This window comes from Solea solea, chromosome 18, assembly GCF_958295425.1.
Source record: "Solea solea chromosome 18, fSolSol10.1, whole genome shotgun sequence".
Taxonomy (NCBI): domain Eukaryota; kingdom Metazoa; phylum Chordata; class Actinopteri; order Pleuronectiformes; family Soleidae; genus Solea; species Solea solea.
This window is the reverse complement of record NC_081151.1, coordinates 20,636,617-20,649,564: the sequence shown is the minus strand read 5'-3', so window position 1 is coordinate 20,649,564 and position 12,948 is coordinate 20,636,617. Positions and strand designations below refer to the sequence as shown.

The window sequence follows — 12,948 nt, the reverse complement described above, 5'->3', positions numbered from 1 at the left end:
AGCCAGCACTGTCAATCAGCCAGTGTTTTGCCCGCATTGCCCCTTAATTTAATCACTGTTTAATTACTGCTGTCCCCTGAGGGGTGCTCTGCTAGGTTCAGTTACTGAGCTGTTTCTCTTCCTTTCCCTCCACTCTGGGTGCACATTTAGCCCTTGGACACACTTTGTTATACAGGCCACTCTCTCAGAAGCCTCAGCAGTATTTTTTGCCTTTACCTCTGGGCCTCGAAGCACAAATCTGCTGATGGTAATGTCAAGGGCAAGCACATATGCATATATGTGTAATGAAAGCTGCCTGCGAGATGCACTACAAACACACAACTTAACCCAGCAGAGCAAGGGCAGCGGAAACTTGGAAGATACTGAGAGAATACCCACCCACTGTCCACTCCTCCAGTACCAGCCCTTATTCGTTGGATATAATGTGAAATCCAAGAGCTGTGCAAGTCATCATTAAAAATCACTGCTGGAAGCCGTGGTCTCAGGTTTACAAAAAAAAAGATCCCTGGCACTGTATAATGTGCACTGCTGTATCTGTGGCCAAACAGAATGCACATGTTGTGGTTTTTCTCTGGATTACCAGCAGCCCACCACCACAGATCCTACGCAGGAACCCGCGCCGGGGGAATAACTCACGCTTAGCTCTTAAGCTACAGCAATCAATATAAATTTAGCATGGTAATGATCAGGTGCAGGGGATGCGAGTCTCCTGTGCCTCTCTCACTACCTCTCCCTCTCGTCTACTGGTACATGCCATGATGTGCAAACTCCCAGAGGGCCGCGGGTAACACGGCCAATGCTCTGCTCTGCACATCAAACCTTAGCCGAGGATTACAGTGGGGGGGGGGGGAAACAAACAAACAAGGCTGCCTCGGAGTTTCAGCAACAGGCATAGGCACCGGTCTTCGCCGCTAATGAATCGGCTGGCGGCGTGCACTTTTGCACTGCTCAGTGGGCTTCGGTTTCACTTCCTCGGGCTGCAGAGGTATTTTAGGCTACGTTAAGGATATAATGGGACAAATGGAGATGATGTGATGATGTGTGTGTGTGTGTGTTTGTGTGTGAGAGGGAGAGACTGAGTGATAGATGAGATGCTGTCTCTGAGGAGAGTGTCCATGATGATGACTATCACAATGGGAGGAGAGTTGGGACAGTTGTGGCTCCTGGGTATTCAGATTGGAGTGTTGACAGCTTTATTATTGAAGTTGTTTTTTTTTCCCCCCAGTCCGTCTTTCTCTGGACGAGTTGTGTCAGGGTGTGAATAGTCACTGTCGTCTTCTGTAGTTCCGCTCGTCGCAGACAACAAGTCTCTGCTGTTTCTGCACCAGCTGGTCTCTTGCCACTCTGGCAGCCATTTCAAGAAGACATCAGGAGGAGGCATACTGAGACGACAGAGATGCCGAGTAATTAAATGGCATAACACTTAATGTTTCGCAGTCTATTTTTACACTAGATCTTGTTTTTTTTTTACAGTGTGAGGTGCCATAGTAATGCCAAATCCGAGGCGAGATTGGCCGGAGGATTGTGCCAAATGTAATCCCTTTCAGCTGGCTCCCTGGCCTCGTTTGTGTCAAGCAGGATGCCATGACCTGTAATGCAATTGACGACCTGCTGCCTCTGACATTAATAAAGATGGAACATGTACAGGAAATTAAACTCTCACTTTCCTATTGTAATGAGATCTTATCCATCATGATACTGTTTACCCCACAATCAGATAAAATGATCAAATTGAAGCTCAGTCCGGGCCTCGCGCCATGCCATCGCTGCAACCTGCTCGCATTATTCTTCTAAACGGATGGAAGGGTGAATGGGATTTAAATAAAGACTCTATATGTTAATGGGCAGGGTTTCTAAGATCCTCTGGTGATCCACTTTTTACCGAGACAGGAGTGAAGAGGTGGGGGGAGGCACAGAGCCTGCACTGACGATGAAGTGATGTTGTGTTCTACACATTTCCCAATCCTCCCTTTGCTTTAAAAATGCAAGAAGGTGAGAAAAGTGAACATGTTGACCTCAGTAAGTGTTCCAGGGATCTCGGTGTCCTGGTTGTCCACAAGAGGGGAGTATCTAGCTACAGAGATGGGGGGGGGAAACAGGCCACAGGCTCATTATCACACTGGGGACATGTGAGGTATATTAGCTGAAAGCTGTTGTCATTTGATTTACTTTTGTAGATCACTGGCCCTTTTCTCTTTCTTCTCTTTTTCATTATGCTCTTATATAGAAGAGGGAGAAAGTTCTGTGGAACAAGGAGACGAGGGAATGCAAATTTTATGGCATTGGCTTTTATAGGTGATATGGGGACCACTGATCAAAGGTTTGCAATACTCAAAAGTGGCTAGGTTGGACTCAGGAGGGGGGACAAGTGCTCTCCAGCCAGCCTGGACTAAATTGCCAGATCAGCTAATCAGAATTCAACTGAAAGATGTAAGTTAGTGGAGACTAATTGAAGACAAATTTAAGGGGCATCCATCTGGATATTGCTCTCTCCTGCTCTCCTTAATAATCTCTGGTGAATATTAATAATGTTTTTTATATATTAGTGCATGTGCGGAGGGGGGGAGGGGTGTAAGGGTTCTCTAAATGAAGCCCCTAAAAAGCCTCAAACATACAGGGTGAAATTACTCAAAGGATATCTCAAGCAGACAATCCATTTACATGCCCTCTCTGCTTCCCTTCCACACACACACACACCGTGACGGCGGAGGACCCACACACTTATGAAAAACCCGTCCACGTGGGATGTTATCAGCACCTGCTCAACACGGCTATATGAGCCAATTAAGCAAGTATGGGTGCACGCTGTCCTCCTCCCCATGATTAGAATCACAATCCCCCGCTGTGTGGTCCTGCTTGACCCGGCTCACGTTAAGATTGAGTATTCGCTGAAAAGAAGGCTCAGCTAATGAAGAGTATTGAGCCGGAGTCTGATCAAGAAGTAGGTCAGGACGGATGCGACTGCGGACTAATGAAGTCGCGGCGATGGGAGCCGATTGGATTTGCATAAGACACTCGACAAGAATTAGCGGCGTTATATACTGTATGTGTGATATAGGCAGTGAAGATACAGCACAACTACTATCAGACTCAAAAATATTCCTCATGTCAATACAGCACGTCGAATTATCAATACACAATAGAGAATTATTCGCTTAACAAACAGATATTGCACTTCCTCAAGCTGGTGGAGTTAAACTGGCTTTCCTTTCCTTCCCTTCCTGCTGAAAGCTGTTTTTCTTCTATTTTTCGTCACATAATCCATGTTTTTTAGTTTTCATACCGTGACCCCCGCGACATAATTTCTTCCTCGTGTCTTGACAGTGGATCCTGATTTGTCAGTGAAAACATCGGGGCAAAGCACACCCATCAATATGGCGTTGCACAACTGCTGTTATTTCCCCCGAGGACCTGGAATCACACATTCGAAAAAAAAAAAGAAAAACAAACAAAAAAAACAAACCTCCGGGGACTTGTATAGACAACGGAGCAATCCAAACTGCCGGTGACTGAAAACTCCCTGTCACACTGCTGCTTTAAGAGGCTTTAAAGAGGCAGAAGTGAACGTTAAAAGCACAGGAAACGATCAGGCGTACAAACCTTAGTCATTGCTACAATCCTATGGAATTTGAGCAAACAAAAATGAACCACAAAGTCAAAATACACAAATTGCATATTGAGTTAATATCTTTTTAGTCATTCAAAAATATTGGATTTAATTTGTTTGAAAATGCATTTTGTTTGCAATGATCAGAATTTTGTTTACACTCCCTTACTTGTGCTTAACACTACCTGATTTGTGAATTTGTGTTGTGGTTTTTTGCTGCTGATTGGCTACGTAAGTATCTAATGCTTCTGTGACTACTGTCGCTCCAAAACTCAGCAGCCAATCAGCAGGCAGCTTCCTAAGGCCCACCCATGGTCAGAATCGTAAACAAAAAACCATGGCGCAAAGAACAAGTGAGGGAGCGCAGACAAAAGGACTAAATTAATAGAGTTGTTAATTTAGTTATTGTTATGAGTTGTTAATTATTACAAGCTTTCAGCTTTTTCAGCTTCTTAAATATGAATATATTCTGGTTTCTTTGCTCTATTTGACAAAAAAAAAAATCATAACTGAAAAGACATTTGAGAACATCATGATTTCCAGGCTTGGTAAACACTTTTTTAACATTTTCATACATTTTATCTATCGTTAGTTGCAGCCCTACGCAAATTCATAAAGTGTTGCTTGCTTCTTAAATAGTGTTGTTTGAAAATATCAACACAAATCAAATTCCATACAATCCTTGCCTTTCATTTTATTTAACATATAATACAAAAACATATTCATGACAATCTGTGTCTCAACTCAAAGAAGCCTCGAGAAGAAAGACCCCGACCCCTGTTTTTCAGTTTGCAGCGAAGTGACAAAATAATATCTAAAGTATTTAGAGAAAATAATAAATCCAAAGAAAGCTGTCACCGCAGCCATTCCATTTAAAGGTATGATTACTGTCACAGATGTCAGCGATGATGGAGGCAACAAGGAGAACCGTTAATGTTAGTCCCCAATACCTTTCAATCTCGTGTTATCTTACTCCTCTGCTTTAATATGCCTGAATGCTTAGTAGCTGTTGTAGAGGAAAGAAAAGGGGGGGGGGCGACGACAAAAAAAACAGGTGTCTGATTTCTATTCCCATGGCAAACACACATCACAGGTAGGTGCAGATTGCCTGTGGAGATTGCATCTCACTATTATGTGCAAAATAATAGTACATCTGGAAATACTGGCCCTGGGTCAGTCTGTGGGCCTTTTAGACGGAAGAGAAGAAATAATACAACAGCGGGAAGTGATTGCCGTAATGATAGATCTCTAACCAGATATTTTTCACAAATGGAAACTTGGGTCTAACCTTAAACCGAGGAAGAATAGGTACAGTTATATGCAGGGCATTTTGTTGAAAACATTTTTTTTTTTTGCACTCTTATTGCTGCATGATTAGATCCTTGGTGTAGTTTAAAGTAATAAAGTTCACAACCGGTCCATCGGTGAAAGTTTCAAAAGAGTTTGAGCAGAGGTTTTTGATTGATGGCTTCGTATTTGTGAATACTTTTTTACATACATTTAGCATTTAGTATATGAAATGGCTTTTCTTTTTTCTCCTATGCAAAATGGAAGGAGTAACCTGAGGGTGAATGTACAATATGATTAGAATGGGAAGTCATTCCCTCGCCTTCCTCACAGCCACTGTGATAAAAAAATATTAGAGAGTGATTAGGGGGGTAGAAAAAGCTTTGGTTCATTTATATTTTATACCGCATGAAAAAGTAATCTGACCTATAGACACTGCGGTTCACACTGGGTGTGGGAGTAAGGAAGCCCACATTATGTGAAAAGCCACTGACTTGTATTATTTACATCACCGGGAACCCTGTATCACCCGATGCACTAATACGAGGCTGGAGACGAAAACAATGCGACAGCGCGAGTGCTTTCTATAGAGATATCCCAAATCAGTCACATTAGTCAAGCGTACGGCGATACTTAATACCTTAGGACTTCATAAATGGATATTTTTCCACAGAGTACGGCATCGCATTAAATGTAGTGTTGGAGTTTGACATCAGAAATACTTTGGTTGAACTCCATACATTATTAGTGTTTTGCAAACACTTAAATCGGTTAATTACGAGGGACGACTCATTGAATATTGCATAGTTTTTAATTTTAATGATGTAACGGCTTAAAGCATCTAAATAATGAGCCAAAACAACAATTTCACTGTGAATTGTTAATTTTTCCACCACTAACACACTTGATTTTGGAATTGCTCCCACATATCACGAGTGACTCCTTTTTTAATCACATGCGTTACAATGAGAACATTAATTTCAGCCATTTGTATGTGATATTTTTTACACCCTGCAAATGTGTCGCGTATAACTGTGAACTCATTCGGCGGTAACGCACAGTATAGCGCCCGCTTTTTTTTTTACACAATACACTATTATACCCCTTCGCCGTTCCGTGTTCGACATATTATTTCTGGTCTGCGTCGCCAAACCAAGGTGAAGCAGGATACTGAAATGCATTAACTTTGACCCTTGACCCTGCCCCAAAACATTTACATACTCAAAACACAAACGACATCAGTCGATGCCGCCCATAAACATGACGGAGCTGTGACAGGCCCGTCACACACATGCCATGTCACTGTGACTGTGTGACATTGTGACAGCACTTGTATGTCTGTGTAAATGTGTGACATGGGAGCATGGGTGTGTGTGTGTGTGTGTGTGTGTGTGTGTGTGTGTGTGTGTGTGTATTTTTTGGGATGCATTTTTTGAGCGCGATCGCTGTGACGGCGCTTGTCCGGGCTCCGTCTCGTGGGTCAGCTGGGGTTTAATTGCCAGCCTTAAATATTCATGGGCACGTTGAGTAGATAAATGAAGGTATAAGCACACTGTAAAACTTTCAATAGGTCAAGGTGTCAGCGACTTCACAGGACGCAATTTACTGTACCAGCCCCACACACGGTGTAATGCCAATTAATATGTTAAGAGCATGAAAAGAAACCCTAATGGCATTTTCTCGTTTATGCATTATGAAGTAATCCACAATGAGACGGACACCCTCGAGACTAAAGGTGCACATGGAAACAAAATGGTGCACTTTACGAGGGTGTTTTATATAGGTATGAATCTATATGATTCCATTGTAGACTCTAACCTTTGATGCTTCCTGTCCATTACGTTTTACCTGAACACGTGTTCCTCGTGTTAACCTTAAACATTGTGGACACATTACTATGCAGTTAATTATCAGCATAGTCTTGGACAAAAAAAGCAACTGTGTTGCCAATAGCTTGTCAAACTGTTTATTAAGCACACATTAACACAATATTACATTTTAATGTGTTGCACGACACATAAACCTATGGCTTTAATCTCTGACTTTAATCTCAGAATTCTAACTGTTATCTCTGACTTCTTTAATCTCAGAATTCTGACCTTTTTCTCAGAATTCTGACTTTTTTTTCCACAGAATTCTGACTTTAATCCCTGAATTCTGATTTTTTTTAATCTCGGAATTCTGATTTTTTTTCTCAGAATTCTGTCTTTAATCTCATTGTGACTGTAATCTCTGATTTTTTCTTTAATCTCAGATTTGTGACTGTAATCTCTGACTTTTTCTTTAATCTCAGAATTGTGACTGTAATCTCTGACTTTTTCTTTAAACTCAGAATTGTGACTGTAATCTCAGAATTTTGACTTTTCTCAGAATTCTGACTTTAATCTCAAGAATTCATGCTGTTTTATCACTTCACCCCAAGGAGTGGGAGTGAAATATAATTTTCTTTTGTTTGTCTGTGCTTCCGCACTTGCATTTGCCAACTTGACCAACAGAGGCCGCCAGAGGCTTGTTGCGTGAATGGGCTGATTTCTGCTATCTCTGATTGCCTTGTTTTTCATTTTTTTGCATTTGGCCCTAATACTCTTTGGTATAAACCATCTCATACATCAAGATTAGTTATTTTATATTCGCAACCATTAGCTGCCACTTGACCATATTTTCACACACTAAAACAACTTCCTCCCTAAATGTAGCACACACACTCCCGCACAGGTATGCTTGTATGCACGACAGCTTTTTTCATCTATTGCTTTAGTGCTCGGCTCACATACTGAGCGTACCTTTCAATACAACGGATGCCATTTTAATGTTGCCGCTTACCTTGGGGAGGAGTGCAAGCCATATCTCTTTGCTTATAGGTCATGTAAGGAAGAGTTGCCAATGCCATTGTTCTGACTTATTGGCTAGCAACAGCCTTGACAACAGTGAAGCAACGGTGATTGATTGACACTCTAAACACACCAGTCAGCATTGAGTTGAGGTGAAATCGCAAGTATATTTAGGAAGGAGAACAAAATCCATGATATATGGTGCCACTGGGTAAAGTTGATGTTTAGAGTGTCCTGTATTGACCGGCACACATATGTGAGCCATAACACCCCTACATGTATTATTGTGTAGTGCATTTGGATTATATAGTTATTGTTATAATTGTGGATTGGGAAAAAAGGATCCCATTTTTATCGTGAATACTGATTCTTAGGATTGTTCCTAAAATTTCCTGGAATATGATCAATATTTTTGACTCAACACTGAATAAAAGTATTGTTTTAAGTCCATGTTAATTGGTAATATGTCAAAATTACATTTCTCAAATTTACCTCAGTATGTACAGTATCTAGTTTTGTATATTAACTGTATACACAATTAACCCTTTAAAACCTATCCCTCAAAGTCTGGACTTTTTTTTGTGTGTTTTTGCCCATTTTACCAGAATAACTTTCAATATCTGGCAGTTATTTACAATTTACTGCATGTTAAAATAATGTATTAACTATTTAAATTGAAGAAAAACACTGTAGTTGTACATGAAATTTGAAATTTTAAGTGTTTAAAACATTTAAAATAACATTTGATTTGATGATGATGATCCAGTGACTTCTGTTTTTTTAATGACTAGATAATCCATTATTTTACACAAACTGTTAATAAAATATTGAGTAAACAGACTAAATATCATCTTCTCCCTAATAATACATTATTTTTTACTTACTTTACTTAGATGAACACATGATCAAGTTAGAGTTCAGTACCTTAGCAACGCAATCAAAACCAAGTTAACCTCACTCAGCCACCCCAGCTGTCCCTCTCCAGCCAAGGTTAGCACCCTCTCATTTCCTGCACGTCCATCCTTCTCCTTAATGGCTTATTTGATGATAATTAACCCTGAATCCTACAGAGACAGGCGTGCGAGAGATTGATGGCCTCGTCGGCCTGCAACACCTGTTCTGCTACAAGGCTCACAGTTACCAAACCGTGGCCAAGTATGACTGCCCCGGAGCCCTGCATGTTAATGTCAAAGACAAACACTGGTCCTCCCCAGTGGCCTAGGTGTTCTGTATAGGGCAACATTATGACCACAACCTCTGATTATACTCATTATTCCACTCAAGTCTGGCTGCTCCGAGGGGCATCCTGCGGTCCCCTTTGTCCCAATTAGCTACACGGCACCTTAAAATGTCTATTCATCTGCTGCTACAGTACACATCGCTGTACCAGAAAGCATATTTTACCCGGCCAGTCCTCTCGTCAGTAGGAGACAAGTGGACACTTTTGCAGCAATTTTGCAGCACACGGGGACTGTATAATTTACGTGAAGAAGGGGTGAAAGTTGTTTCATTTCAACAGTGTTTTGTACACACCTTCCTTTTTATATTGTATTATTAGGAGAATTATTTTGCTTGTTAGTGAAATTTACCAATACATGTAGCCCACGTATGGCCCTTTTTTACTATGGTCCCTCCACGGCACGGCACGGCACAGCACGGTTTATGTTGGTTTTCCACTACAAGGAATCGAACTCAGCATTAATGTCAGTCAGTCATCATCTACCGCTTTATCCTCTGCCAGAGGGTCGCGGGGGGTGCTGTGCCAATCTCAGCTACATCGGGCGATAGGCGGGGTACACCCTGGACAGTTCGCCAGTCCATCGCAGGGCCACACACAGATAGAGACAAACAACCATTCACTCTCACACTCACTCCTATGGTCAATTTAGAGTGTTTTATAAAGTGCTGTCGAAACAGATCATCACACCACTTCTGAATGACATCTCCAGGTTTTTCTCATCACTATGAACAGATGTTTATTACTTTTTTTTTTTTCTCTCTGAGATCGGTCGTCTTCTTAGCATGTCGGGGCGAAGCACGGGGCCCCATGTCTTGTTTTCTGCAGAGGGGCTTTGGGAGTGGGGGAATAATCGACTGCAGAAAAAAAGTGTTTAATTTTTCATAAACAGAGGAACCACCGAATGCACACAACTAACAACGTACCCCAAAGCAGATGTAGAGCGTTTTTAATTTATGGAGAACTGAGCGAAATGGGCAGATGGAGCAAGAGGAGGTAGAGGCATGCTGAGGGACTCCACTTTTCTTCTCTCTCTTCTCACCTCACAAACAAGAGAAGCCTGTGAGCGTGTGCCACAACACACACATACACACATGCACGTACACACACTCCCACACACTGCTCAGAGACACGAGCACATGCATAAACACAGACGTATACCACCCCCATCATTTACACACACATATTTCCCCATCATCGCCGTCACTTTCACCCCTCTATTTCAAGCAAAACACAACGAGATGCACCCCCTTTTTCCACATGCGTACAGCACAACCATTACAGCCCCTTACCCACTCTCTCTCACTCACGCACACACACGCAGAGGCAAATCCTCAGGGTTCAACTGGACCCAATTGAGAACACCCAGTAATAAATTGCCTCATGCGCTCTACAGAGTCTGCAGCAAAGTAGACAGGCTTCATTCTGACGGGCCATATGTAGGTATGAATATGCATGGGAATCTGTCATGCGGGCAACAAGCACTACATATATATGATGCCAAAGGTCGCCAGTGTGAGGAGCGAAATTAGCTCTCGGTTGGGCATTTGGAGACATGTAAGACTGTGTTTGGGAGGCGTGGGTGGACTGTGAATCATGCTAATGTGCGAATGCAGTCCTTGGCTCACTTTTAGAGGACAACATTGATTGAGAAGTTTTGCCACTTAGTAGTATTTGTTTTCATTAGAGGTAGAGGGAAAAAATAGTGGAGTCAGTGGGTGCATGTTGCAAATACAACACGGCTGCACTCGGGATGCATTAGCCCATTTGTGTGTGTGTATATATATGTATGTATATATTATTTTTTGCAGCAACAACTATAGGTGAGGTTGTTTTTAAAGCCAAGGTGATACTTTGTGTAGAATATAAAATGACTATCTAACAGTTTGCTCATTTAATGAAGAAGAAAAGTGTGTATATTGAGTATATACAGTAGGTAATAAATAGCAAATGCCAGTATAGGTACTTTAAGCATATGCATTTTGCGTTACCGTAATTACGCAACGGTTGGTGCTATCGGAAACATTCCAACGGTTTCTGAAAGCTGAGAAGTTGCACGTCAAAGCCAGCATGTGGTTATTACGGTCATTTCACTCACGATGTTGCAGGAAGCCGGTGAATCAGCATCTTTGTCGCCAGAGAGGAGAGAGATGGAAAAACGCCTGTACATAGTTTGCATTTTTTTTTGCCTGTTTTTGGACATTGAGACAAAAAAGACTCAAACAAATGTTATTTTTAATATGTTTTTTACTGCTCATATTTCAAATTTAACACGCAAAATCTGGCGTGCTTGTAAAACTGCAGTATTTTTTTCATTTGAACTTGATAATACACTATTTTAACATGCAGTGAATTGTAAATAACTGCCAGATACTGACAGTTATTCTGAAAAAATGGGCAAAAACACTTATTCACAAACACTTATCTGGCCCTTATATGGTTAAAATAAGCAAAAACAAGTCAAGATGGATATGTTGAGGCTTAGGTGTTAAAGGGTTAACAGTGTCTCTTGGACAGGTTTATTCTTTAAGTGTAAAATAAGCCACAATAAACGATACTGGGATGTGAGTATATTTAAATGTCTTTATGTAAAAACTTCAATTTGAACTATGATATGATCACAAATGTGAGCCTTATGTCTGATAAACACTGGAATCTCCAAGATGGACTCGATGCATCTGCTCTAATTGGCCCAAAAGCACAGATGTCTGGAAAAGATTTAGTATGCGAACCACTGAGCAGCATTCTCTTATTGTAGTGCTATAAATCAAATATTAATACACGTGTCCTTATTTATAATTTAAAATCCCTGACTCTCAGGAGATTACCCAAAATACATCTAGTTTTGGTAAGGGTATATTATAAAGATATTACCAGATAATTCAAATATATGTATATATACATTAGGACTGTAGTTTGTGTAAAATCATCAGTGCATGTCGTACACATCACATCACATCATAGCATCACCCCCAACATATGGCATGCAGCAATCCAACCACATTAACATATAAGAGTATGACTATTTACAGTGCGTCATCTGTTAAAAGTATTAAATCTTTACAGAAAGTCACGATGTAGGGATATATAACTATATGAACCATTAATGAGTCTGATTGATATTGGCACAAAGCTTGACACGGCTCTGATATGTTAATATGTTCATAAAAGTTCATTTCTATGGACAGAAAACAACAAGCTCTTGTAAAACTGCAAAACATCTGTGGCAAAACTTTATATATGTATGTTTATTATTGAATTATTTCCCAGCCCTGTTTAGAGCCATTGGATAAATTAAAGTCATACAACATTGCCTGATTCATTGTTGCTTCACATCAGCCAACCTTTGGCTCTCTTTTAACCCTTTAACCTCATATATTAATTTTTTTTCTTTTGCTTATTTTAACCATAAAAGGTCCAGAAAATGTCCTGTGAACATTTTTCCAGAACAACTTTGAATATCTGGTAGTTATTTACAAAAAGAGTGTAGTGACAATTTAAAATGAAGAACAATGCAAAGTTTTTTTGTGTGTCAAATTTGAACAGTGTAACACAATGATTTATTGCCTATTTTCCCTAAATGGGGCATCGTTATCTAAATCTACATCATGTGCTATAAACCCTTTTTGTTTTTGCTTATTTTAACTATAAAACAACATTTTTCCAGAATAACTTTCAATATCTGGCAGTTATTTACAATTTACTGCATGTTAAAATAGTGTATTAACAATTTAAAAAGAATAAGGCTTCATTTAGAAAAGAAAACGCTGTAGTTGTACGTGAACACCAGATTTTGCTAAACAGTATAAAGCATATTTAAGACAACATTAGTTTGAGTCTTTTTTGGTCTCAATGTTCCAAAAAACGTAAAAAAATGGAAACTATGTACAGGCGTTTTGCCAACTCCCTCCTATCTAATGACAAATACGCTGATTCGCCGACTTCCTGCAACAGTGAAAATGAAATTGCCGTAATAACTACATGTT

General features: G+C 40.4%; 1 protein-coding gene across 6 annotated transcripts in view; it reads left to right on the top strand.

Moving 5' to 3' along the window:
- LOC131444765 (doublecortin domain-containing protein 2C) overlaps positions 1-12,948 on the top strand; it is a 303,607-nt gene that overhangs the window by 29,437 nt on the left and 261,222 nt on the right. Inside the window, exon 10 of one of the 6 annotated variants that reach the window (XM_058615395.1) lies at positions 1,474-1,584. The exons of the other annotated variants lie outside the window; for them this stretch is intronic. Coding sequence (XP_058471378.1) covers positions 1,474-1,488 — 15 coding nt within the window. The 3' untranslated portion in view covers positions 1,489-1,584. Of the gene's footprint in view, positions 1-1,473; positions 1,585-12,948 lie in introns of those variants that run through there. 6 annotated transcript variants of the gene reach the window in all.